The sequence below is a fragment of the Antedon mediterranea genome, chromosome 5 (genome assembly GCF_964355755.1).
Source record: "Antedon mediterranea chromosome 5, ecAntMedi1.1, whole genome shotgun sequence".
In the NCBI taxonomy this organism is placed as follows: Eukaryota; Metazoa; Echinodermata; class Crinoidea; order Comatulida; family Antedonidae; genus Antedon; species Antedon mediterranea.
Window position 1 is genome coordinate 28,972,077 of NC_092674.1, and position 25,506 is coordinate 28,997,582.

Here is a 25,506-nt window from a genome sequence, read left to right on the forward strand (position 1 = left end):
ATGTGCTCAAATATGGTGGTGATATGCCCAAATATGGTAGTGATATGACATCATCATCATGTCCATATGGGCACATCACATTTTTTTTGTCACATAAAGTTTGATAGTGTAGATAGAGTTTAATATCGTTATCTTAATCATTGTCAGTATCACCATCATAACCATCATATTATTATTCTAGCTATGACTGGACGCCCACCTGCATTCCTGAATTTGAAAGAAATCCAATATCGCATATAGCAAGAAGTGTTACTGACCAGAAGACTAATGTTCCATGGTCTTGTGGTCCGTCGCTGAAAGAAGAACAAATAAATAACTTTGCAATAATGTGTAATAATAAAAATAAATATATAGCTTTGCTTGTATTTTAAATGTTTACTTAATAGAATAATCTTAATTGAATAAAGCTCATTAATTGACTGTCAATAGAACTATAGGGATGGAAATTGTAAGTTACAACCTTCTGATGACAATTAATTCTATTCATTTTGATACCCATCACCTCTAGGACCATTGTGTACAACGAGATTCTAAAGATTAAGAAGCAAGACATTTTGAATATTTTGCGTTTGACTTTCGATTCTTTTCCTTTCAAAATTATTCATATCCTGTTTGACAGTTATTGGCCATGCAAATATTTTTTAAAATTCACTTTTCACGACGCTTTTGAGAGGGCAGGGGATGTTTTTTTGTTCACATCGATAGTTACATCATAGTGTTGTGGGAGTAAACACATTGCTCCACAAACAGCAGTATGACACCCATATGCAAGAGACACACGATCCCATTAAGGAACACTTTACCGCGAAAAGAGGATATACGAATGTAAGAATAAATGCACTGTTGTGTGACAAATTGTTGATTCAACCGTTATTAACGAGAAAATATTTTTCCAAAAACAACAAAAAAGACCATAATTATTTATATTAATTTATATCGCTATACAATACAAAATGGATAGAATTGGGTGGCGGCAGACAGTAGGTTCACATTACTGAACAAACACTGTCGTTTTATTTAATTTTAAATGTTTATGAAATTGATTGTCAATTTCATTATTAAATAAATTTTCACACATATTAAAATAATATTATATATTTTATCAGGAAACTGCTGACTTTTGAAGCTATATTTAATATGGTAACTTTACTTTTATTATTGCAACACCGATTCACTTTTTGTTTCATATTGTTTATTAGGAAATGAATAATAATAATATTCCCTGATGGTGGTAGTGTAGCGTACATGCACTCAATCAAAAATACTGTTGAGGATTATCTTAATATCTTTAACCATCCAATGAAAGACGAGTGTTATTTTGGAAATTCCCAGTAAAAAAAACCACCTTACGTGGCCGGATACCATTCGCCTGTTAATTAAGTCACGTGATTCCGACTATTGTATGAAGATGAACAAACACGACGAAGCACGCTACATTAATGACCCACTCTGCACGAAGATGGAAGGGTGCATCAGGTGGTAGCCCAAAGAAAATGTGAAGAAGTCCAATTTACAGATATTTACTACAGGTTGGTACGCCCATTTATCACACTTGTTTCGGCCAAAATCTAATCATATAGTGCTGATAATATTATAGGGCTATAATATAATCTTATACAAACATATTAATATTGAATGATCGATTTTTTAGTCCAAAATAAATTATAATGATAATGCTGTGTGTGGTGGGATCATTGACATTAGTATTTATTTTGGTTCTTTTGTCATTTCCCATTGACATGCTTTCTGCTTGTTTGGTTCTATTGTGTTCAATCAGACAAGGAGTTATTTTATATTTATATTGACATTTATGAGCCACGAACTGTCACTAGGCTACTACAAAAACACACAGTACATATTTAGTATATAATAGGCCTACCTAGGCCTAACTTTTCTTTTATGATCATGAGCTTGTTACTTGAGAAATTAACACAGTAGATATACTTGTTGATTGATTGATTGAAATATATATTTATACTGGGTAACCTGTTAGTGGTTGCATGAAAAATGGATACAAATTAGTTGGAAATTCCCAGTCAAAAAACTGTTCGTAAGGTAATCATTTTTACTGATGTTAGTAATTTCCGCCATTGAGGTATGACACGACCTAAGTGTCATAATTTACCAGCCGCCTAACAGGAGCCATGGATCAGAGGGTGCGAGATAATAATTTACCCGATTATAAATACCCTGTCTCCCTCGTGTGCTAACAAAAATTGCTGTCAGACCATGGCTTACGGTATGGTACAAAGTGGGTTTTCACTGATCTCGCTTCTAGGAATTCCCTTAAAATCACATATTTAAGCATACGGCGTATGGCTGGTTTCTGTCAAGGGGAAGGTATGAAAATAGTAAATGTGAAACTACCAATTTTCCATTTAATTCAACAACACAACGCCATCTTCTATTTGTGAAATGGAGTAAATGTGAATGCAGCTTTAGTTACGTAATCACTATGAATAACTATGAATGTTTTTAATCACAATTATAATTATTTACCTTAGGATCTGGAATTGAATAGCAACAAATATTATTCATGATGTCTGATGAGGATGAAGGCGAAGGTAAGTAAACCGAAAAACAATTATGAAATGATATGAAGAAATGGAGGAGGTCACCATGACATCCTTTGATATTATATTGCTTCCCCTGGAAAAATAATTTGTTTACATTTTTTTTTATATGCCATTTTAATGTCACATAATAGTTATTCACTTTGATCAAAAATTTGATTGAAAAAGAAAATATTTACCTGAAAAAATGTACTTTAAAGCAAAAAATAGTCAAGTTGACTGGAAGTCAATGTTTTTTTTTTATTGAATTTCACCATTTATTTTGTCTTTTTATAAGTGACAAACTTATTTTTAAAGTTTTTTTTTTAGCAAAAGTGATTAGATTTATTAAAACTGCAAAATGACCTTTTTAAGGTGTTTTTTATTATTATTTTTTATTCATTTTTTTTTGGGTGACAATATAATACATCTGGGTGACATGCATGTATTAAAAGTTCTCAAATAAGATGATGAGATAGTCCAGGAGAGGATCCAGGATTTTTAAACAGGGGAGCGCTGACATGATATTTATAGTATGTCAAAAAGTATTCCATAATCAATGTAATTTTAGCTGTCAAAAGTGGCAACTTAAGAGCTATTCCTGGATCCGCCGCCTCTGTAAGTATGCAGCGAAGACAGAGAAGTTCTAACATCATGATACACAACTGGGCCAAGATGCACAAAGTGTTTCAAATCAAATCAAATCACTTTTTTCGTCCTCATTAGGGAAATATTTTTAGTGTTATTTCATGGTATAGTACATAAAAAATCTAAAAACATTTTAAGTATTTTAAGAACACTAAATATTAAATACTTACTTTAATATTATGAAAAAGGGAATAAATACTGTACTGTTACACCAAAAAACATCATAAGGCCAAAAAAAAATGCTTATTTGGAATGCATTTTTTTTTCTTAGATAATTTTACTTTTGGCCAAAGAGAGCCGCCATTGGTAGATTATGTCAAGCAAATACTTCGAAATTACACAGGTGGTCAGTTGTTAAAGGTAAATGGAATTATCACTTATTAGCAATAATCCACAATATTTATTAACACTTTGACTGCCAGAGGTTTTTCCAGTTAGAAACCGCCAGTGTTTTTAGCCCAGTTTGATGTTTTTATTAAAGCTGATTGAAACTATATGTGATCTGATTTATATGTAATTTAGACTAAAATAATCATAAAGATTTTAGCTTTACAATGGTACCAAGAACGATTTGAAAATCGCTATATGTAAATCGTAATAGTAAAATAAAAGTAACCCACTTTTTTAGTTTTTCGTAGTTTCGCGCAAGAAAGTCGAGATATTCGCGATTTTGTGCAAGACATCACAATATGAAAATATCGCCCGGTGAGATCAACAAACAACAAAAAAGTTACTTACACGGCACCGATAGGCCAATAAAAACAAGTTATCACTATCAAAAAATGTATTACATTTTATAAATCATAAATCTTACATCAATGTTTCGCCAAAATCCACATAGTAAAGACACCAGGCCTAGTTAACCAGGCCTAAAGTTGGTCCTGAACCGTTTTACGACTAGGCCTAGCCTAGCCTAGTACTACTAGCCTAGTAAACTGATGATAATACCATATACCATTTCTAAACAAGTTTGTTGCGTGAAACTCGGTCACTTACAGTGAAACACCAAAACAATTAGGGTGTACATACAATAATAAAATTAAAGACTTCATATATTGAAAATGACTCCATTATTTTTTATTCTGAGATAACAAACAAACATGCCAATCTACAAAAACCTTTGTAATGCTTCGGCGGCATAGCTAGCGCGCGACCGATACACATTGCGCCAAGCCATAGCTCTACGTGCTACTGTGATGCGCGGTGTACAGTATGTTGTTTCGACAGGTACCATTTTGACAGTCGTTCATAACCAGATCAGTTACTTTCAAATAGTAAAATATTGACGGTCCAGACCGAATATAGTGTCCATGTTTATATTATATACCAATAATTAACCTATCTACCGGTTAAAAATGCGAAACATGAAGATCTTCGTGTTTGGCAGTCAAGCGTTGTGTTTCCAAACATGAAGATGGCAGTCAAAGTGTTACAAAAAACAATTACGGTAATGTGCCTTTGATATGGGTGGCAATATTCTCACGCTGGAAGGTTAAACTATATTTAAGCTCTGTCTACACTATCAATCTAGTTTGACAAAAAAAAGTGTGATGTTACCCAAATATGGTAGTGTTATGCACAAATATGGTAGTGATATGAAATCATCATGTCCATATATGGATGGGCATATCATATACACATATTGTTTTGTCACATAAAGTTTGATAGTGTAGACAGAGCTTTGATATGTTGTTTATTTATGTTTCGATGTAGTTTTATAATTATTTTTATATACAGGAGTTGACACAAAATGCAGATGATGCTGGTGCTGCGACAGTCAAATTTTTATATGATGGACGACAGCATGGCACAGATCGTCTGTATCACGGAGAAGGAATCGGCGATCTATCACCTTACCAGGGACCAGCTTTGTGTGCGTTTAATGATGCAACATTTCGAAAGAATGACTGGAGTAGCATACAGAATTTGTCGAGATCTGGAAAGAAGGACGATCCAACAAAAGTTGGTCGCTTTGGAATGGGATTTGTGTCCGTATATCATTTGACAGGTATTCAATTGCAACCATGTGTGTCACATTATAATTTTATGCTGTAATATGTACAGTATGTGCCCTAAATACTTCCAAATCTTCATTTGAATAATAGATTACTATTTTTTTTTGTTCTATTGCTCTTAATTTACTTAATTGTATCTTCAATACCATGAGGTATGGTTTATGAACATTGTTAGAACATGACATGTACATTTTCTTATAGCCTTTGATTATATTTTTGGAATTTCCCGCTATAAATGTTTTGTTTTGTTATTGTTTTAATTAAATGAATTATTTCCAAATGTGCATGCATGTATGTATCATACAACTGGGTGAGAGGGGGCGAGACAGAGAGAAATAAACTTAAGCTTTCTTATGTAGTTGGAGTGGTGGTACTTTTTAGTATTGGGAAAAAATGCTCAGAAATGTTTAGATTTTTTTTTCTGAAGAATATGAATGTTATTTTTTTAACTTTCAGATATTCCAAGCATTGTTAGTGGTAATTCTTTTGCATTTATGGATCCTAGTGAGAAATTGTTTATACATGAAGGTAGAATACAGCGGGGCCGGAAATTTCACAAGAACAATGATGTTTTCAAAGATAGTAGATTCTCAGACACATTTGCACCATATAAACATCTGTTCAACGATCATCCAGGTCTAGTAGAAGGAGAGTCTTTCTCAGGAGCAATGTTTCGCTTTCCTCTTCGAAATCGACCTTCGGTGATTTCAGAAAAGACAATAAATGGTGAAGAATTAAGAAAACTTTTTCAATTGTTTGTTGAAGATGCAAAAATACTACTTCTATTTCTGAAGAACATAAGTAGTATATCTGTTGGAGAAAGATTCAAAATGGAAAAACCGTTATTTTCTGCACGATTATCAGCTGCAACTAATGACTTAGTTAAGGAAAAGCGGGAAGAAATACTATCATCCATAAGAGGTTGTAAACAGCAAAAACAACAATTCTTAACAACATTTCCGATGAATATTCATGTGGAAGAACTACGTGAGAATTGTGTGACAGCTTCAGAAGACAAATGGCTTGTGAGTGTTCATTTAGCTGAACTACATGCAAACTCTGAAATGTTGACATTAGCAACAGAACATGATCGACTTCCATTGGTTGGTATTGCCATGCAAGTTTTCACAAGCAATGTAGTGAAGGCAATTGAGGGAAGGACATTCTGCTTTCTTCCACTCCCAGCAGAGGAGAACTACAGTGGGTTACCAGTACATGTCAATGCAGATTTTGGTGTTAGTGATGACCGTCGCTCAATCAAATGGCCCCTTAGAGATCGTAATGATAAGATGTCTAAATGGAATCAGCTACTACTACAGGAAGTTGTTCCAAAAACATATACAGAACTCATTCAAAAAGCCATTGAGCTGCATAAAACAGGAAACATTTCTCTTGATTGTGTCTATCAGACTTGGCCTGACATGCAAAAGGTTACTTATCCCTGGAATGAGTTCATGTGCCCTGAACTTTTCAAGATGTTACTGAAGGAAAAGGTTTTCTTTACTGAGGCTTGTAATGGTAGTTGGATAGATATTGACACTGCAATATTTGATCTTCAAGAAGGCATTCCAGAAGAAACACAACACCTTATTTTACAGCTTCTTTTGGGGCAGAAGAAACCGGTTGTCTCCATTAAAAACTATCCAAGTGTCATGAAGGCACTTGAGAATTCCAGAAAACGCTGTATCACTCCTAAACTGGTTCGTGACACTCTACGTGGTGTTTCTTTAGTCAACCTTACCAGTCAAGAAAAGATCAATCTTTTAGAGTACTTACTGGCTGATGATGATTTCAATGATCTGCAAGGATTTGAGTTGTTGCCTCTCGCCAATGGATCGTTTTGTAAGTTTGCATCTGGAGAAACTAATGTGATTTTCTCTGTATCAAGTGAATGCTCAATGGATCTGTTACCAGGTTTAAGCCACAAATTCATTCAAGAGAATCTTAAAGTTTCATTGAAGAAAAAGATCACAGATGGAGGTAATAGAACAAGTAAGTTAATATTTCAGTTCCACAATCCCGCAAAATAGCTGAGACACTATTTTAACTTGCTATTGTTCTGTTTTATGTAATTACAGTAGAACCTGTGTTTTACGTACCCTGATTTTACGTTCCCTCGATTTTACGTACGCTTAAAATAATCTATGACGTCATCATTTTCTTACATTGAGGGCGCAATTTAACAACAACAAAGCACAAAAAGCCACAATCATGGCTGTGTGATGAGGAATTCTGCTGTGTGTGGGACAAGCTACGCACGTGCATTCCCCCTAAAGCAGCGACTGTTTTTATTGATAGAAAACAATTATATTTTACACTTTATTTAAACATCGCACAGCCTGTATATACTGTACTTTTCTAGTTAGGCCTCACATCTTGCTAGGCCTGCTAGCCTAGCCTGAATAGTCTAGGCCTAGCTAGTGACCACCTCAGCCTGCATACTGTACAGGAGTAGGCAAATACGGCTAGCTACGATCTCTACGTATTTGGGGTCAATTTAAGGTCAACCTTGATTTTACGAATCCCTTGTTTTACCTTTCGGTCCCGTACCGTACGTAAAATGAAGGTTCTACTGAAGGAACAAATGCCTGTTTTCAAAATGATACCATTAATATTCATTGACAATTCATTAAAAAAATTGACTACTTTTTGCCAAATTTAGCTCAAATGTGATAAAAGCTGAGATAATAAGCTTGCTGACAGTAGGCGCCTGTGTTCACCTAAACAATATTATTTTGCCTAATATAAAACATACAATGCATTAGTTGGTGAGTGATTTCAAAATAGGATTTTCTTAATTACACATTCTGAATTCTATTTTCTTTTCATTATTTCAGGTATAAAACAAGTTCGTGAACTAAAGCCAAATATTATTCCAACTTTAATCAAAGAAGCATTGCCACGTAATTGGTTAAACAATAACTGTGTTATTTGGAATCCTGGCAAATATGGTGAGCCTCCACTCAGCTGGCTTGAAAAATTCTGGACCTTCCTTCAAAGATTCTGGAATGACATCCACTTATATGAAGGCATTACCCTTATCCCTACCAACTTCCGTCAAAATCATAACAAAATTGAGTTAGTAAGGTTTCAAAGAAAATCACGACTTGTTTTATTAAGTGACAGAGATCCAAGTTTTGAAAATCTATTGACAAAACTCCATTTGATTCCTGTTAATCCAGAGGGTGCAGATTTTGCGATACTTCCCCCATCCAAAGGGCAGCAGCTGTACTTCCATAAGGTATTACCAAAAGACATCTTGCGCATTTTTATTGAAGATGGAACCAGCCAAAAGTTCAAAGATGATGTTGATAAGCTTCCTGCAGATCATGTGCAGTTGTTAAGAGCATTTTTAAAAGACATCCCACATAAGATGGAGTCTGAAGAAAGGAACATTTTGCTCAATATTTCTGTCTTTGAAAGAGCAACACATGTCTTCAGAAGCCCTGATAATAGGTATCAATCAGCTGTTGTCAATGGAAGTGAACTTAAGACTGTGAGTAAAAATGACCTTCCACCATTCGGTTTTCCAACAAAAGATATACTTCTTGACATATCTGATGAAGACTCAAGTATTTTAGCTTCTAGATTACGCCTTCAGTCATGTCCAAGAGAAGAAGCATTGTGCCAAATGATTCAAGGTACAGAGAAAGACAACGATTTGAAGTCACTCATCATTTGGATAATGGAAAGGTGGCATGAACTGAGAAGCGGCTACAAGGAGAATATTATCAGTGAAATTAAAAAGAAACCATTTATTCCAATGCAAAATGGGGATCATAAGAGGGCATCAGACTGTTTTGATCCATCAGATGAACTTTTAACCAAGCTTTTTAGAGGAGAAGATTTATTTCCCACAGCACAATTTGCCTGCTATCGGGAAATCCTTCTACAGCTTGGATTAAAAACTTGTTGTAAAGTAACAAGTAGTGACATAATAAGATGTGTAAATCACCTAAATAAACACCCTAACGAAGAGAGAGCATATGCTCTATGCAATCTTTTAGAAGTAATTCCACATGTTATCAATGATGACAGACTTTTCAGTTGCCTACAAAGTCACCAATGGGTTCCTGTTGTAAAGTCATTGCACCAAAGTACATATCTAAAGGGTTTTCCTTTGTTTAAGTCAACTCATATTCTAGTGTCGCCAAATGATGTGAAGTCTGTGAAACATGCATCTTTAGTAGGTTCGACATTGCCGCTTGTCTTGGATCAGTTTACTGAATTATCTAGAAGATTCTACTGGGAGTCAATGCCTTCTCCACATTTGGTTTACGAACATTTGCAAAATGTAGTAAACTATGTAACTGAAGAGAATCAAATGGAAAGGAATGTAGACACACATAGCATTGAAAGTATACTACACAATATATACCCAGTCTTACAAAGTACCATATTTGAGATGAAACCATTGATAAAGAGAGAAGACAAGTGGGTATGGACTGGACAATGTTTTGTTGCACCAACAAAAATGTCAATTGAGAAAACCAGACATAGCTTAGAGCCTTACATATTTGTGCTTCCTCAAGGATTTCTTGGCTACAAACGATTGTTTAGGGAATTTGGAGCAAGTTTGAAGTTTGATAATGAAACAGAACAAATGCTTAATCTATTTGAGGAAATAAAGGATTTTCATGAGGCTAGACAGAATGTGACATATGAGCGCATTGATCATGATAGAGATCTAGCAATACAAGTCATTAAATCTATTATAGATTTGAACAAAGAATTACCAAATGCAGTCAGGAATCAAATTTTTCTTCCAGTATCCACGCCAAATGCAAATATCCTTGAATTTGCTTCATGTGATGATGTATGCTTCCCAAATGAGAAATGGCTAGAACATGAAGAATTTGAAGATATTAAGCTTGTGCATGAAAGTGTCCCTCCTAAGATATACCAACGTCTAGGTGTGACACCACTTGGTCAAAAGATTAGTGGTGCAATGTCATTAGCAGGATTTCAACAAGCTGGTCAAAAGGAGAATCTTACTCAAAAGTTAAGGAACATTCTTGACAGTGGCTACACTGAAGATTCTATCGCAAAAGAGATGATTCAAAATGCTGATGATGCAGGTGCCACTGAAGTTAAATTCATGATTGACATGCGCACAAATAGTGAATTAAAATCAAAGCTATTAGATAAAAATATGAAGGTGTGGAATGGCCCTGCATTATGGGTTTTTAATGATGCAACATTTAGTGATGCAGATTTTGAGAACATCACCAAACTTGGCGGAAGAACCAAACAAGACAATCAAGTGCAGATCGGCACATTTGGTTTAGGATTCAATTCTGTTTATCACATAACAGATGTTCCCAGTTTCTTGTCTAGAGGTAGTATTGGATTCCTTGACCCACACACAACTTTTCTGGACAGCCAATTGAGGGATAAGAGCAATCCTGGCATTAGAATCGATCTAAATAGAAGTACAACAACCTTGAAACGATTCAAGAATCAATTTCTACCATATCAGGGGATTTTTGGATGTGACATTCTTGCTAAAAATAAAGTCAACTTTGAAGGAACATTGTTTCGTTTGCCATTAAGACAACACAACATGGGCGTTGAAAGTGAAATAAGTGATAAATACTTTAAAGAAGACAATGTTGTTCAGTTAATGAAAAATGTTACTGAAATGTCTGAGAAACTACTTCTTTTCACGCAGCATGTAACACAGGTATCTGTTTGTTATCTAGGACTTCATCAAAAGCCACAGGATGCTGTAAAACTGTTCTCTGTTCGAAAATTTCCAAAACAGTACTTGCAAGAAATAAATGGGTTACTGAAATATCAGCCAGAAGAAAACAAGTTTGAAATGCAGAATACCATCTTACGTGAGGCTGATCAGTATATTAAACAAAATAACGGCACTGGTGATTATCCATGGGCATTAACAGAAGTATGTGTGGAACATTGTCTTACATATGAGGGAGCTGTTCAACTTCATAGTACTTGTGCTGAATTTTTAAACCATTGGCTAGTTTTTACTTGTATGGGCCAAACAAAATCTCTAGATTTATACGAGAAGTTACACGGAATGACTGATACACCACGATTTAAGGTTCCATGTGGAGGAGTAGCACTTCCAGTTCAATCCATTCTTGAAGAAGGTGAAGTTTTCTGCTTCCTTCCTCTGTCAATCCCAACCTCTGGTATACCTTGTCATATAAATGGTAATTTTGCTGTATCTAATGACAGACATAGTCTTTGGAAACGAAATACACAAAGTTACGCACGTGACGTCAAGTCTGATTGGAATGAGGCAATTATGATTGACATAATCACTAGAAGCTATGTGGGTGTAATACACCATGATGGAGCTAAGAAGTGCTTTAAAGCTACCTCATTGTATGACCGTTGGCCAGATGAATCGAAAATTCCTGAGCAAAGTGAATATTTTCCTCTTCTAAAAGCATTCTACACAGCCATTGCATATGGAATAGATGATTCTGGAGATAAACCATGTGTATTTTATGGTGATGATAAATGGTTAAATCTTGAGTCAATCGCCATTTACAAAGCTACTGTTCCAAATAGCCCTATCACTGATGATGTGAAGGCAGTTCTTCAGATGTTCATTCCGTCTGAAAAGCATATGGTAGACATCCCAGAAAAGATTCTAAATGGATTTAAAAGAGTTGAATGTAAGGACTTGATTGATCAATACACGGAAGAACGTTTTTTCAAAGAAATATTTTTCCCCAACATCACCAAAATCCAAAATAAGACTCGGCGGAATAAATTGATCATGCATGTTATTGACAATTCTAAGAATTGCCCATTGTACCAAAGGCTTTTAAGGAACACAAATTGTATTCCAACTAACAGTCGTTTGGAAAAGATATCTAGTGTCGTACATCCACATGGTAAAGTAGCTGATCTTTTTGAACCTGAAGAAAATCGTTTTCCAATCAAGGATTTTCAGACAGACAGGGCACGAATGGAAGTGATGGTTGAGTTGGGAATGATAAAGGACGATTTGGATATGACAGACATTTTAGAAAGGGGCCGTGTTTTTGAAGACAGCAAGCGTTCAAAACAAATCAGGATAAAGAAGATACAAACATTCATGAGGCTTTTGGAAAGAAAACGAGGGATGTTCAATGATGTGGATCTTGATAAACTTTCCAGTTTACAAATATTCCCAGTATTGCCAAGACCAATGGACTTTCCTAAAGTCTTTCCTTGGTTTGGAAATGAATGTGGGGATTTTGTGTGTGCTAAAAAGCTTTTCCCCTCAGTACACACAGATTTAGTATGCTTTGTAAGACCTATCATAGATAAAGTTGTTTTTCAAAATTGTGGAAATTCAGTTTTACAAATGTTTAATCTATCGAATCAAACATGTACACCACATTGCAATGATGTCATTCAACAACTAAAAGAACTATCCAGGATTGAGAATAAGTTCCTTGTAAGTAATGAATCAACTGTTCTCCGGCTTTGCAGCAACATCTATTCACATCTTGAAAGAGGTAGTAATGAAGAAATTCGTGAGTTGCTTAACACTGATTGGCCATGGATATGGAGTGGGGAACAATTTGCCAATACGACTTCTGTTTGTATTAATGAAGGCAAGGTTAATCTCAGTCCATACTTCTTCTCAGTTCATAGAAACTTACGGAAGTATAAGCAACTATTCGAACATTGTGCAGTAGCAATGGAACAAAGTGAAAGATTAAGTGATCTTATACAAATTCTTCATAAGATCAAAGATAACCATGAACAAAGTGTTGAAACTAAGGATGACCACAAGCTTGTTATTGATGTTTTACATTTTATCAAAAGTCATACAACTAAAGAAGATTTTGCAAAGAATTATCAGAACATTCTTATTCCCATTCAGAGTCAAAATCTCAAATTAGTCTCACCAGATGAGTGCTGCTTTTGTGATGATTGGTCAAAGCAAGGTTTAGACATTGAACATGATGAAAATGTAGTACATCAAGATATACCAAATGCAATAGCTTCTTTTTTTGGAGTTATACCTTTGAGTAGAAAATTATCTCATAGTAATCAGATAGGGATAACACAGTATGGTCAAAATGAACCATTAACACAGAGGTTGCACAATATACTGCAAGACTATCAAGCAACAGATATTCCGAAGGAAATGATCCAGAATGCAGATGATGCAGAGGCTAAAGAGGTAAAATTCTTAATAGACCTTAGCGAAAATTCAAACAAAAAAGGTTTATTAGATGAAGGAATGACTCTATGTCACGGCCCAGCGCTTATTGTGTATAATGATGCAGAGTTTACACAAGATGATTTTGAAAACATAACAAAGTTGGGTGGACAATCTAAGAAAGAACAAACAAACAAAATTGGAAAGTTTGGTCTGGGTTTCAATTCGGTTTACCACATCACTGATGTCCCGAGTTTCATCAGTAATGGTCGTTTAACGATTTTTGACCCCCAAAGATTTCATCTTGGTAATCAAATACAGTCAGGAGCTCCTGGAATTCAAATAAATTTCAAAAAGAACCCACAAACTGTGGAAAGGTTTAGCAATCAGTTTCAGCCCTACTCAAACTTGTTTGGATGGAATTTTCAAGATTCGTATTTCACAGGGACCCTTTTTCGACTTCCACTTCGAACTTATAAACAAGTACAGAAAGGAGGAAAAATAAGCAGAGAAGTTTTTGATGATAAAAAAATAAGAAAACTCATATCTACGTTTTGTGAGCAAGCTGGTGATATGCTGTTATTTACTAAGAACGTTGAAAAAATCAAAGTCTACCACAGAAGATCCTATGATGAACAACCAGAGTGCATTTGTAGCGTTGCAAGAGAAGGTACTAGAAAAGACATGGAAACAGCTTACAAGATTAGAATTACTGTAGACTTAAAGGGTCAAAGTACGAAAGAAGACTGGATCATTCAACCTGCTATAGGAACTAGTGATGCGCTACAATTAGCTAACAGTCCATTTGGTATAAAGCATGGGTTAAACTCACATGGTGGACTGGCATATAAATGTAACAGTAAAGAAAATTTCACTGGATTAGTGTTTTGTTTTCTTCCACTTTCTATTCCATCTAGTGGGCTTCCCATACATATCAATGCAAAGTTTTCCGTAGCTCCAGATCGAAGAAGTCTTCGCAAAAGAGGATCAGGAGATGATGCATCAATACATTCAGAGTCACAATGGAACAATGCTTTAATGAAAGATTTAATCTCAAGAGGATATGTGGTGATGCTCTCAGAGCCTACTTCAAGATCATTTATACTCAATGATGTATCGATTAACAATAAAGAAAACAGTATGTTTTCACTCTGGCCAAGAACTGATCATGTACATACAGATATCATCCATGTTGTGCATTGTTTCTATCAAGCTGTTGTTCATGGAATGGATGCAAAACCTCCAGAGATATTTAAAGTTAAAGATAACTGGTATACATTTCAGGAAATTTGTTTCCTTGATGAAGAGTTGACAAATTGTCATATTTTACCGACGGTAAAAGAGATACTGGAGAGAAATGGGTGTGTGATTGTAGATCTACCTAAGTACATTCGGAAAAGCTTCCTACACTCAAAGTGTTCAGATGCTCTAGCAGAAAATACAATTTCATACCAAGAGTTTTTTGAAGAACAGTTCTTTCCACATTTAGCAGAGTTACCAGATTCTTTGGTCAATAAAGTTGTACTGTTCCTGCTCAAACACAATGACGGGTATGATTGGATAGATAGCAACTTGAAATGTCTTCCTTGTATTCCCTCTACACCTAATGGGATTCGGAAACGTCCATCTGAACTAATTGATGAATCTTGTCCTAACATTGCTTCAATGTACCTTCCAGAAGATGGAAGATTTCCATTTGGCACAGAATTCAAAGACCAACAAATATCTAGAAAGCTATGTTCTCTAGGTATGTCACATTCGGTTGTACCATTTGAGTATATTGTCGAACGATGCAAATCAATTGAGACTCTAAACCAATCTGGGTCAACTGAGGCTGTTACAATATGTCAGAAAAGGGCTTCTGCTGTACTTAAATATATGGATTCTATTAGTAAAGAAATTGAAGAACATGAAGTTCAAAGAATTGTAAATATCAAATTCATTCCAGTTGAGATCCAAGCCCCACCTGATTATCCTGTTAGATGGGCAAATTCATCTGATTTATTTCTGACACCAGAGTGTGTTTACATATCAGAATTAGTAGACTGTGTTGGAGCTGTTGCCCCAATTTCAAAATGTCTACCATGTTCTAAGAATACCAGGGAAATACTGAAAATGAAAGTCGTTCCTAGCTTGATGGACATTCTTAAACAGCTGAAATATTTAGTTGTTGCTGACATGACTGACAGTATTAAAGTTGCAAATGTTCAAAGAATGTACAAGTGCTTAATGAAGGAAATTCAGATATCAAATTCCAATGAAGAAACAACCATCCGTGAGTCATTGCAGGATTCAGCGATTGTCTTGTGTTATGGAAAGTTTATGAGAATTAAACATGTCGCACTAAGGTGCAAACGAGAATTCCCGCCTTATCTTTACAAACTACCATTTGAACTCAGAAGTTATAACAATATTTTTCAATTGCTAGGCATGGAAGAAGATTTTTCTTATTCTACCTTATTGGATATAAGTTATAATCTTCAAGCGAAGTATACAGAACAGGCTCTTGAAGGAAGAGACTTACGAGTGGCAATTGAAATGGTTCAAAGTATTGCTGATTGTAAATCTTGTGAGGACCCACGTCCAATTTTAGTTCCCGATCGACAAGGATATTTAAGGCAAGTCGACCAACTAAGCTTTTGCCTTCATGATACTTCAGATGCTGATATAGGAGAAGAAATCTTGTGCCATGATTTAATCCCCCAAATATTAGCAGCTTGTATAGGTATAAAAGATATAAGATCAAGTGTACTTTTGAAGCATGGATCAAAACTTAAATATGGTAAAATGTTTGGTCAGGTACAGAAATTGACTAACCGAATTGGAGAGATTCTGAAGGGTTATCCTTGTGACGATTCAATATTCAAAGAGTTGCTACAGAATTCTGATGATGCTGGGGCAGATGAAATTAATTTTATATACGACCCACGTCAACATTCAGATACAAAAGTATTCTGTGATAACTGGAAAGAAACTCTTGGACCAGCATTATGTGTTTACAACAATAAACCATTTACAGAAGATGACTTAAAGGGAATCCAGGATCTTGGAACTGGCGCCAAATCATTTCATCCAGATAAGACAGGCCAATATGGAATAGGGTTCAATTCTGTGTACCATCTTACAGATTGCCCTTCATTTTTAACCGATGATGACACACTTTGTATTTTTGATCCACATTGTGCATTTATTGACCATGCAACTCAAGAATCACCAGGATACCAGTATGATATTTCACCAAAGGTTAATGAAATGTTTCGAGATTCTTTGGCTTGCTTTCGTTTGGACTCTCTCAAAAACAAAGGGTCTACATTATTTAGATTTCCCTTGCGTACTTCAAGAATGAAGAATTTTGCATCAATAAATCAAGTACCAATGAGCCAAGAGCTATTTGATGGTGACAAAATACAAAGCCTACTTGACAATTTCGAATCGAATGCATTTCAAATGTTGTTATATTTGAATAATCTAACAAAGATTACAATTTCACATATTGAAAAAGACAGCCATATGAAAACAGATTACTGGGTAAAGGCAGAATTATCACCGGAAGATAAAAAAAGGCGACATGACTTCTACAACTACGTTAAAGAATGTGCCAAGACATCAAAATTGGAAGACATTCAAATGACAGAGGTTACATATGAAATGACAATTTCTGATAAGTATGGTAAAAGACAAGTATGGTTAATCAATCAACGGATAGGCTCGACTGAAGAGATTCCTGCATCCATATCATGTGCTTATGATGAAGGAAGTTTGAAACTATTACCACGTGGTGGAGTAGCAGCATGTATATCTCATAAATCGTCATCAACAGGTACCTATTGCTTCCTACCACTTCCAATACAAGTAAAACTACCTGTGAGTATAAATGGACATTTCAGTCTTGATCCAAGTAGGCGTGATTTATCAAATATAATGCAAAATAAAGAGTGGAATGAATATGTTAAATGTCAAGTAATTGCCCATTCCTATTCTCAACTGCTCAACAAATTAAGAGATGGATGCTTTGCCTCTGACAATGGCAGTGCATCACAAATCACCTGCTCTTCTGGGGAGATGGCTAAGAAGATGGAATTCTATTGGCAATACTTTCCAGATATACAAAATGTACACACAGATTGGAAGCAATTGGCTACACAAGTATTTAAAGATATTCTTCAAAATCAGATGTTAATGTTTCCAGTTGTTCGAAAAACAGATGGATTGATCTGCAGTAAGCAAGAAACTGACAACATAGGTGTTGCTTATTTATTGAAATGGCTTCCTGCAATTGGAACAAATGATAAAAAGGTATACTTTTGTCCAGTCAACAAACCTGTGTTTGCATTAAAAAAGTTGCTGTTTGGTGAGGAGGAAGATATTCTACCTCTAGCTATTCTGCAGCATATATGCTTTAATATTACAACTGTACCAGGTACTGTCTACAATGGTCTGATCGAAGTAGGATCACAGGCTGCCAAACACCAAGTAAATCCAGTTGAGGAAGTTTCACCAAAAGCTGTTGTTTACTTCCTGAAAAGTGCCTTCAACCCGGGTGAACTACCTTGTGACATCATTAGTTCAAGTCTCCAAAGTGAACACAATTACATAAAACTGCTTAAGTATATTGATAAAGATAGAGAATTGCAAGAAGGGAACATTTCTCTAAATGGCATGGCATTGCTGCTCACACAAGACATGCAGTTAAGAAGATTTAATGAAACAGATACATATTTTATATCCAGAAGATATACTTTGCTTCCAAAATCCTTGGATGAATTTGTTTATGAAAAGGCTCAATGTCATTTCTCTTTCAAATCTTGTGAAATAAAGAAATTCTGCATTGAAGATCTTGTAGAACGGCTACCTGCCAATTTGGGGCCGACATATGAAAATTCAAAACTTCTATGGAATCCAGACGGTAAGGAATTTCCAAATAAATGTTGGATTCAAGATCTCTGGAAGTTTCTTAAAACAAAATTTGAAGATAAGAAATACTGTCCTAATCTTAATGATAATGACAAATGCGATCATATCAAACATCGTATGGGTAATTGGTCTGTGCTTCCAGTTAAAGTACCTACCAAAAGAAAAAGTTTATTGACAAGAATGTCGGTAGTGAATCACTATTTAATGCCATTTTCTGCAGCAGAATCTGTACTCCATTGTCATATATTAGACAGCACTATCAAAGAAGCATGTTCAAAGTTAAGTCTTCCTGTTGTAGATAATGATATATTTCAGAGAAGAGATTTATATAATTATCTCTCTTATAGTATCTCTGATGACAGCGTCAACTTCATTAAACGTTTTATTGCCACTGAGGGTACCCCTACAAGAATACTGACAACTTTCATATCCTTGTTGGATGAAGATAACCAAGCCTTTGATTCACTGAACTCGTACAACAGAAAAGAAATTTTGTTGTATTTTGAACGGTTTGTTGGATTTTCCGTAAAAGAAGAACATATCTACAGTTTAAAACGGCTACCATGCTACCGTTCCATTCACAACGAATTCATTAATTTGAGTCAAAACAAACATCATTTTGTTCTTCATTCTGGCATTCCAAAGGTCGAGAAAGAAAAGTGGGTAGATGAAGCAAACGCAGAGTTCATTGAAGATGATGACTCATTAAAAAAACTTTATGGACTTCTTGGATTGACAAAATGTAGTGAACCAGACGTCTACAAAGAATTTATTCTACCATTGTTCTACAAGTTCACTGATGAAGCAAGAGTTGAACACATGACGCGTATTAAACAGATTGTGGATGAATCGATTTATCAAAGACCAGTTGATAAATATTCAAGGATCAGGATGATAGGAACCATGGATTTGAAGAACACACCTTTAGTATCCCACAAAGACCGACCGTTAAAATACATACGTGAATATTTTGACGATTCAATTACAATTTTCAAACTTATGTTACAACCTGAAATGTTGTTACCAGAGCCATTCTGTACTTATGATTGGAAACAATTTATGACAGAGCTAGGTTTGCAAACAAAAGCTACACCTCAAATGGTTTTAGAATTTGGACGTAAAATTGAACAAAGGTTGAATAGATTTAAATTCAAGGAAGAGTCGGAGAAGTCTAAAGCACTTGTTAATTACATTGCAACGACAGAAGAACTGAAGACAGATAAAGGATTCTTGAGTCAAATGAGTGGCATAGCATTTTTAGTGCCACCTTACTTAGATCCCAACCTGTTAACCCTTCATAAACGATATAATGAACCTGGTAAAGTTGGTGTTGCATACAATGGGGCTTTAACAAGTCAGAATGTAAAACTCGCATGGACAAGCGCAAGTATTTTACCAAACTATGCCATTCCTTATGTGCCACATCGTATAGGATGTATTTCATTTAGAGATATGTTTTCAGACTTAAATATATCTGAAACACCATCAATTGATACTGTTCTTCAGCATACCAAGAACATATGTACACATCTGGAAAAAGAATATGACTACTTTAAAAGAACAGGAAGCGTAGCTACGTCTCCTGAATGCAAAGAAGCATTACATGAAGTTATGCAAAAAATCTATGGGTATTTTTCTGAAAAATTCAGAAAAAGTAGCGAAGATTGTACATGCATTGTGAGGCAATTAATTGATGTGCCCATCCTGTTAGTTGATCATGATGAGATACTTACTCCAGTTAAGTACACAGTGAAACAAATAAAGAAAGACCTAGTACTTACACCATACATTCATAAAATACAAGAAAGCTTTGTTCAATATATGGACTTCTTTAAACATCTTGGTGCTGAGGACAAACCTTCCATTTGGCAATGTTGTGAACTTCTCAAAATGGTTCATGAAGAAGTTAAAGATAAATCATTTCATGATAATCCAAATTTAATGTCCATGATCAAATTTGCAGTTCGCAAAATCTTCAAATCTCACAAAGATAAAGGGTGGCTGCAAGGTATTGACGTGTTGTATCTTCCTAATCGATCTTATCAACTTATGGATTCAAGTACTTTGAAGTACTACGACAAACCGATGTTTGAGGTTAGAATGAAAAAGGAAAATGACAAGAATATTCTTTTTAATTTCACCGAAATTAGATTGAAAGATAGTCCTATTATCTATATTGAAAACATGCCAACAGATCTACAGCCTGGTAAATTCAGCACACAAGTGAAAGAGTGTATGACTTCAGATCCTGTAGAAAGCGAATGTCGTTATGCAAAGGAGGGACTTTGTACGCAACAAAATATTATTCAACATCAACTCCAATCTTCGTTGTTCCATAGAGGTGTTTACCGTCTTTTGAAACATGAAGCTAATCAACAGGGATTGGAACTTACAGATGCAGATTATTCACAAAAACTGTTAACATTATCTCCAGATCATCTTACCATCAAATGTCTCAACAACCTAAAAACCCATTTTCAGAAATTTGGAGACATAATTGAAGGAAGTACATTTGAACCACATTGCTTCCTTGAAAGAAGAGAAGATAAAGCAACAATATTTATAAGGCATGACGATTCAGATGATTCAGATAACTTTCAAATTCTAAAACTAATGTTGGTAGAAAAAGTAGGTGAACTTACTGGAGTGTTGAGCAACATGGAAGTGGCGCTGATGATTTGTAGTGATCCAAATAATATACAGAAAGTGTTAAGTACTCGTAATATTCAGGCTTTAGATGAAAACAAATTTAAAAAAATGTCATTGCCAGAATTGGGATCCCGTGTACCAGATGATGTTGTAGAATCTTTGAATAACCATCCATTCAATGACTTTAGACCTGGAGAGTATGTTGTATATGAGCGAGAAGACCAAGATGAAGTTTATGTTTATGCGAAAGTATTACGAAAGATATCATGCAATACTTCAGAGAGCAGTTCTCTCAACAGGATGTACGAAATAGACTATGGGAAAGTGAAAATAGTCAGCACGTTGAGTTTATACAAGTGGCTGTCACATAATTCTAATGAAACAAGTCAGGATGTAGGCATGGATTTACAGCGATATGTAGCCTCTGAAAATAACCCATTGGGTAGTGAAGAAACTTCAGTACCACAAACCTATGACAATCTCGACGACACTAAATCCACAGTGTCGGACGAACTAGAAGAGATTTGGAAACTTGAAGTTCAAGAAAGGAAAAAAGCAATCAAACGCTTGTACTTAAAATGGCACCCAGATAAAAATCCCGACCATGAAGAATTTTGCAATGAGGTATTTAAGCATCTGAAAAATGAAGTTGATCGTTTAGAAAAGGGTCGTCCCAGAAACTCAATGAATTATTACACATCTGATTTTGGAACATGGGATGAACCATTTAGAGGATGGGACGAAAGAGCCCGAAGGTATAGAAGTAATAGATATCATTTCAATTCTGGTTCCTCACCAAGATATAATTTTGGTTCGTCATCCGGATACAATTTTGGATCATCATCTGGATTTAGTGGTTATCGCAACTTTACATCTTATACCTCAACACCTAGTCAACGTGATGCAAAGTTATCACAAAGTCAAGCACGCCATGACTTCTTTGCAGCCGGCAATGATGTTGATGGCAGCCATCCAAGTTATGAATGGGTTGCTTATAAGTGTTTACAAGCAGCCGAGAAGTCACTAAAAGCTGCTATATTATCAAGTACAGGAGGAAACTACATGACACATGATATTAGACATTTGTTAATCACAGTTGAAGGTATACCAAACTGCCCAAATGGTCTACGTAAACATGTCAGTGAGCTGTGTACTCATGGTAAGGATCAGAATACCGCACGTTATTATTGGGGTAATACAATTCCACATAACAGATATAGTAGTGAAGATGCCAACATCTGTATTTCAAATGCAGGAGCAATTTTAGACATGATGGACACACTGATTGAAGGATCACCGATTTAAATAACGATAATCATTTATACTATTCTGTTTCTGTCAAAAAACGAATGATAATTATTAAGAATTGTTTTGTTTTAAATTTAATAATTATGCTATATTACTGGATAACCGTGATTTATTAATAGACATGATGCACTTATTGAAGGATCACCGATTTAAATAACGATAATCACTTTTACTATTCTGTTTCTGTGAAAAAAAACCGTAACAAAATGATAAAATTAAGAATTGTTTTGTTTTAAACTTGATAATTAAACTATATTACTTGATAACCATGATTTATTAACTGCAAATGTACATCAGCCTCAGTCTTAAAAATAAGTATACAAATGGTCATTAACAACGATGTTAGCATTTTAAAGTTTTTAGTACAGTAATTGAAAATACAATGTTGGGAATAATCAGTGACAACTAAACAAGTACTAAACAATACCTTACTGTTTGTAAGATATTTAATTCATTTGTGCATACGCATAGGCCTATCTCTACTAAATTTTAATCATTTTGTGTATAATAGTATAACAGAAATTTGTAATGCATTATTGTTAACATAGCTATGTAGGCCTAATGTAATAATCAAAGCTAAACAATTTTAAATGATACAAGACATATATTTATTTGGAATATTTAAGCATTTAGATTTATTAAGATTCAAAGACAGTTCAGGCATGCATGTTATAGACCTATGTCAGATAGATAGTTTTTTCCAGAACCTGTTTTACTCGCGTGCGTTTTGAATTAAATCATTGTTTAAAGCTGGAATTGTGTTCCATTGTAAAATAATGTTATGATGTATTCTTAAGATGTTGGTTTGTGTATGATTTAAAGAGAACGTTATTTTAGTAACGGTAAATGTCGGACCCCAAAACGTGACGTGAATAATTAGAAATCACTAGAATTAGATTGTTTCATTCTTTATGGATATTGTAGAATAGGCCTAATGTAATCTTAACATTATTAAACATCTTCCAAGTACTTCAGTACGTTTTAAAATTGTCAGGAATAATTGTAAATAATGTTCATGATTTTATATTGTTTTGTTATTATTTGTCATAAATAAGACCTTAATTATCTTTGGTTAATGATTTAACATTCATCATGTCATTGTTGTGTTTTATACGATATTTTAATCAATAGTTGCACGTGTGTTGTGGTAGTTTAGTTACAGTACACTTTCAAATATATTGGTGTTGGTATAAACATTTTACGGCAAAGTTACTACTTTTAAATTGTAATGATAAGCGCGTATTTTCAAGTGCGTATTAATTAGTAGCAATCGCGTATTAGTAGCAATCGCGATGATAGTAATAAGCAGAATTTTATATAATGTCGGTATAAGATCTAGATACCAATAACCGTAAAGGAAAGTATGTCTATTGCCGCTTTTGGATCTTTTTATTGGTTTAATGGGATCAAAGCGCTCTTTGCCGACAGCTGCATGCTGAATCTGTAACTGATAATTACTTTTTTATTGGAATAAAATCATTACGAATCACACACATTTTAAAATTGTATTATTGGATTGTTATTTTGTTTGTTTTTGTTTTAATACAAAATTACTTAAGTATCGTTTTGGCCTATACCAACCAGTTCGTTGACTCTTACCAGCTCCAGAAAGAAAAACCACTGATTAGTGATACCTGATCCCAACCATCTAAGAATATCCACCAGAAAATGTTTTTATTTGGGGTGCGCATGCAAAAGAACGATATTTGTAATCATGTTGATTAAAATAGGCCTATTGTTCAACGACGATATGCAGTTTTACATGTCGACGATTACAGTTTAAATATCGACGATTACAGTTTTAAATGTCGAAGATAGCAGTTTTAAATGTCGACGACTACAGTTTTGAATGTCGATGACTACTATACAGTATGTCGACGACTACAGTTTTAAATGTCGACGACTACGGTTTAAATGTTGATGACTACCATTTTAAATGTCGAAGAATGCAGTTTTAAATTTCGACGACTACTATACAGTTTAAACGTCGACGACTACCATTTTAAATGTCGACGACTACTATTTTAAATGTCGACGATTACAGTTTTAAATGTTGACGACTACAGTTTTAAATGTCGACGACTACCATTTTAAATGTCAACGACTTCAGTTTTAAATGTCGGCGATTGTAGTTTTAAATATCGACGATTGCAGTTTTAATTTTGCAATGACGATGATAGACATTGAATAATGATGATGTGGTATTATGGTAATGAGATATGACATTATTGATTGTTGGAAATAACTGCCATTGTGCGGTGTTTTTGTTGGAAGGGCTGGATAAAGCATTAGCCATTCCTTTACCAGCAGCTGGGTCTTACTGATCCTCACATACTGGAATAAAATCATAACGATTGCACATGTTAAAATCGTATTATTGATTGTTGTTTTGTCTGTTCCTGTTTAACTACATTTGTAGCGAACAGCTAACTAATAAACGAATTAATAAATATATTACTGTGTGATGCCTACTCACTATGCCAGTGATGCATGTTGTACAGTTTTTAAATAAATACCTCTTCTCCAGGAGGAAGACAACACTTAGCGAAACTGGTCGCGATCCTACCAACAACATTTCCAGAACGGTTTTTCAGTATAGTTGATACAAAAAAACACCGATATTATTGCATTGACAATGGATAACGGTTTATGCACTGACAACTAATGTAATTTGAATTGAGTGATGATATTAAAGGATTTTACATATTAAATAAGACAGTAGTGTCGATGAATGATGATGCGATTATTTGATAATAACGCTGAGATATTACTAATTGTACATTCCATTTGAGCACTGTTATGTACAGTGAGAAACTACTGTATTACGACTATTATAGAAAACTAGCAATTGTACCCGCCCCAGGGCGGGTTTTAAAATTAGTTTAAAGCCTTCTCAGTACATAACACCCGACGCCAATACCTCCCTATAATCACCACCCCCACCCCTCTTCAATAACACCCCACACTCTTTTTCTTTAAAAACCACAATTTTCCAACCACAATTCTGGTCAATTTTTGATAGCCTACTACCCCTAGCCTAAGCAATCCCCACTATCTTCTGAACCCCAACTCCCCACCAAATCCCGTACTTTTTTAAATGTAGTTTAAAACCTTCCCGGTACAATTGCGATTATTTTGATACCCCATAATGTATGGTTACATGCAGAAACAGAAATTTTTATAATGAAACAATGAAAGTAGGTCATTTTGACCACATTTTGGCCCCTAACTTGGATCCTAGATCCAAGTTAGGGGCCAGATACAAAATCTTGATTTAAAAGACCGA

General features: G+C 34.9%; 1 protein-coding gene across 1 annotated transcript; it reads left to right on the top strand.

Annotated features, from left to right (window-relative positions):
* The first annotated feature begins 1,451 nt into the window (after nt 1–1,451).
* On the top strand, nt 1,452–23,723 carry LOC140050292 (sacsin-like). The gene is made up of 6 exons (XM_072095415.1): nt 1,452–1,529; nt 2,505–2,564; nt 3,472–3,560; nt 4,938–5,208; nt 5,672–7,207; nt 8,053–23,723. The coding sequence occupies exons 2-6, from the start codon at nt 2,540–2,542 to the stop codon at nt 22,215–22,217; spliced, it is 16,086 nt and encodes a 5,361-aa protein (XP_071951516.1). The 5' UTR covers nt 1,452–1,529; nt 2,505–2,539; the 3' UTR covers nt 22,218–23,723.
* The last annotated feature ends 1,783 nt before the right edge of the window (nt 23,724–25,506 follow it).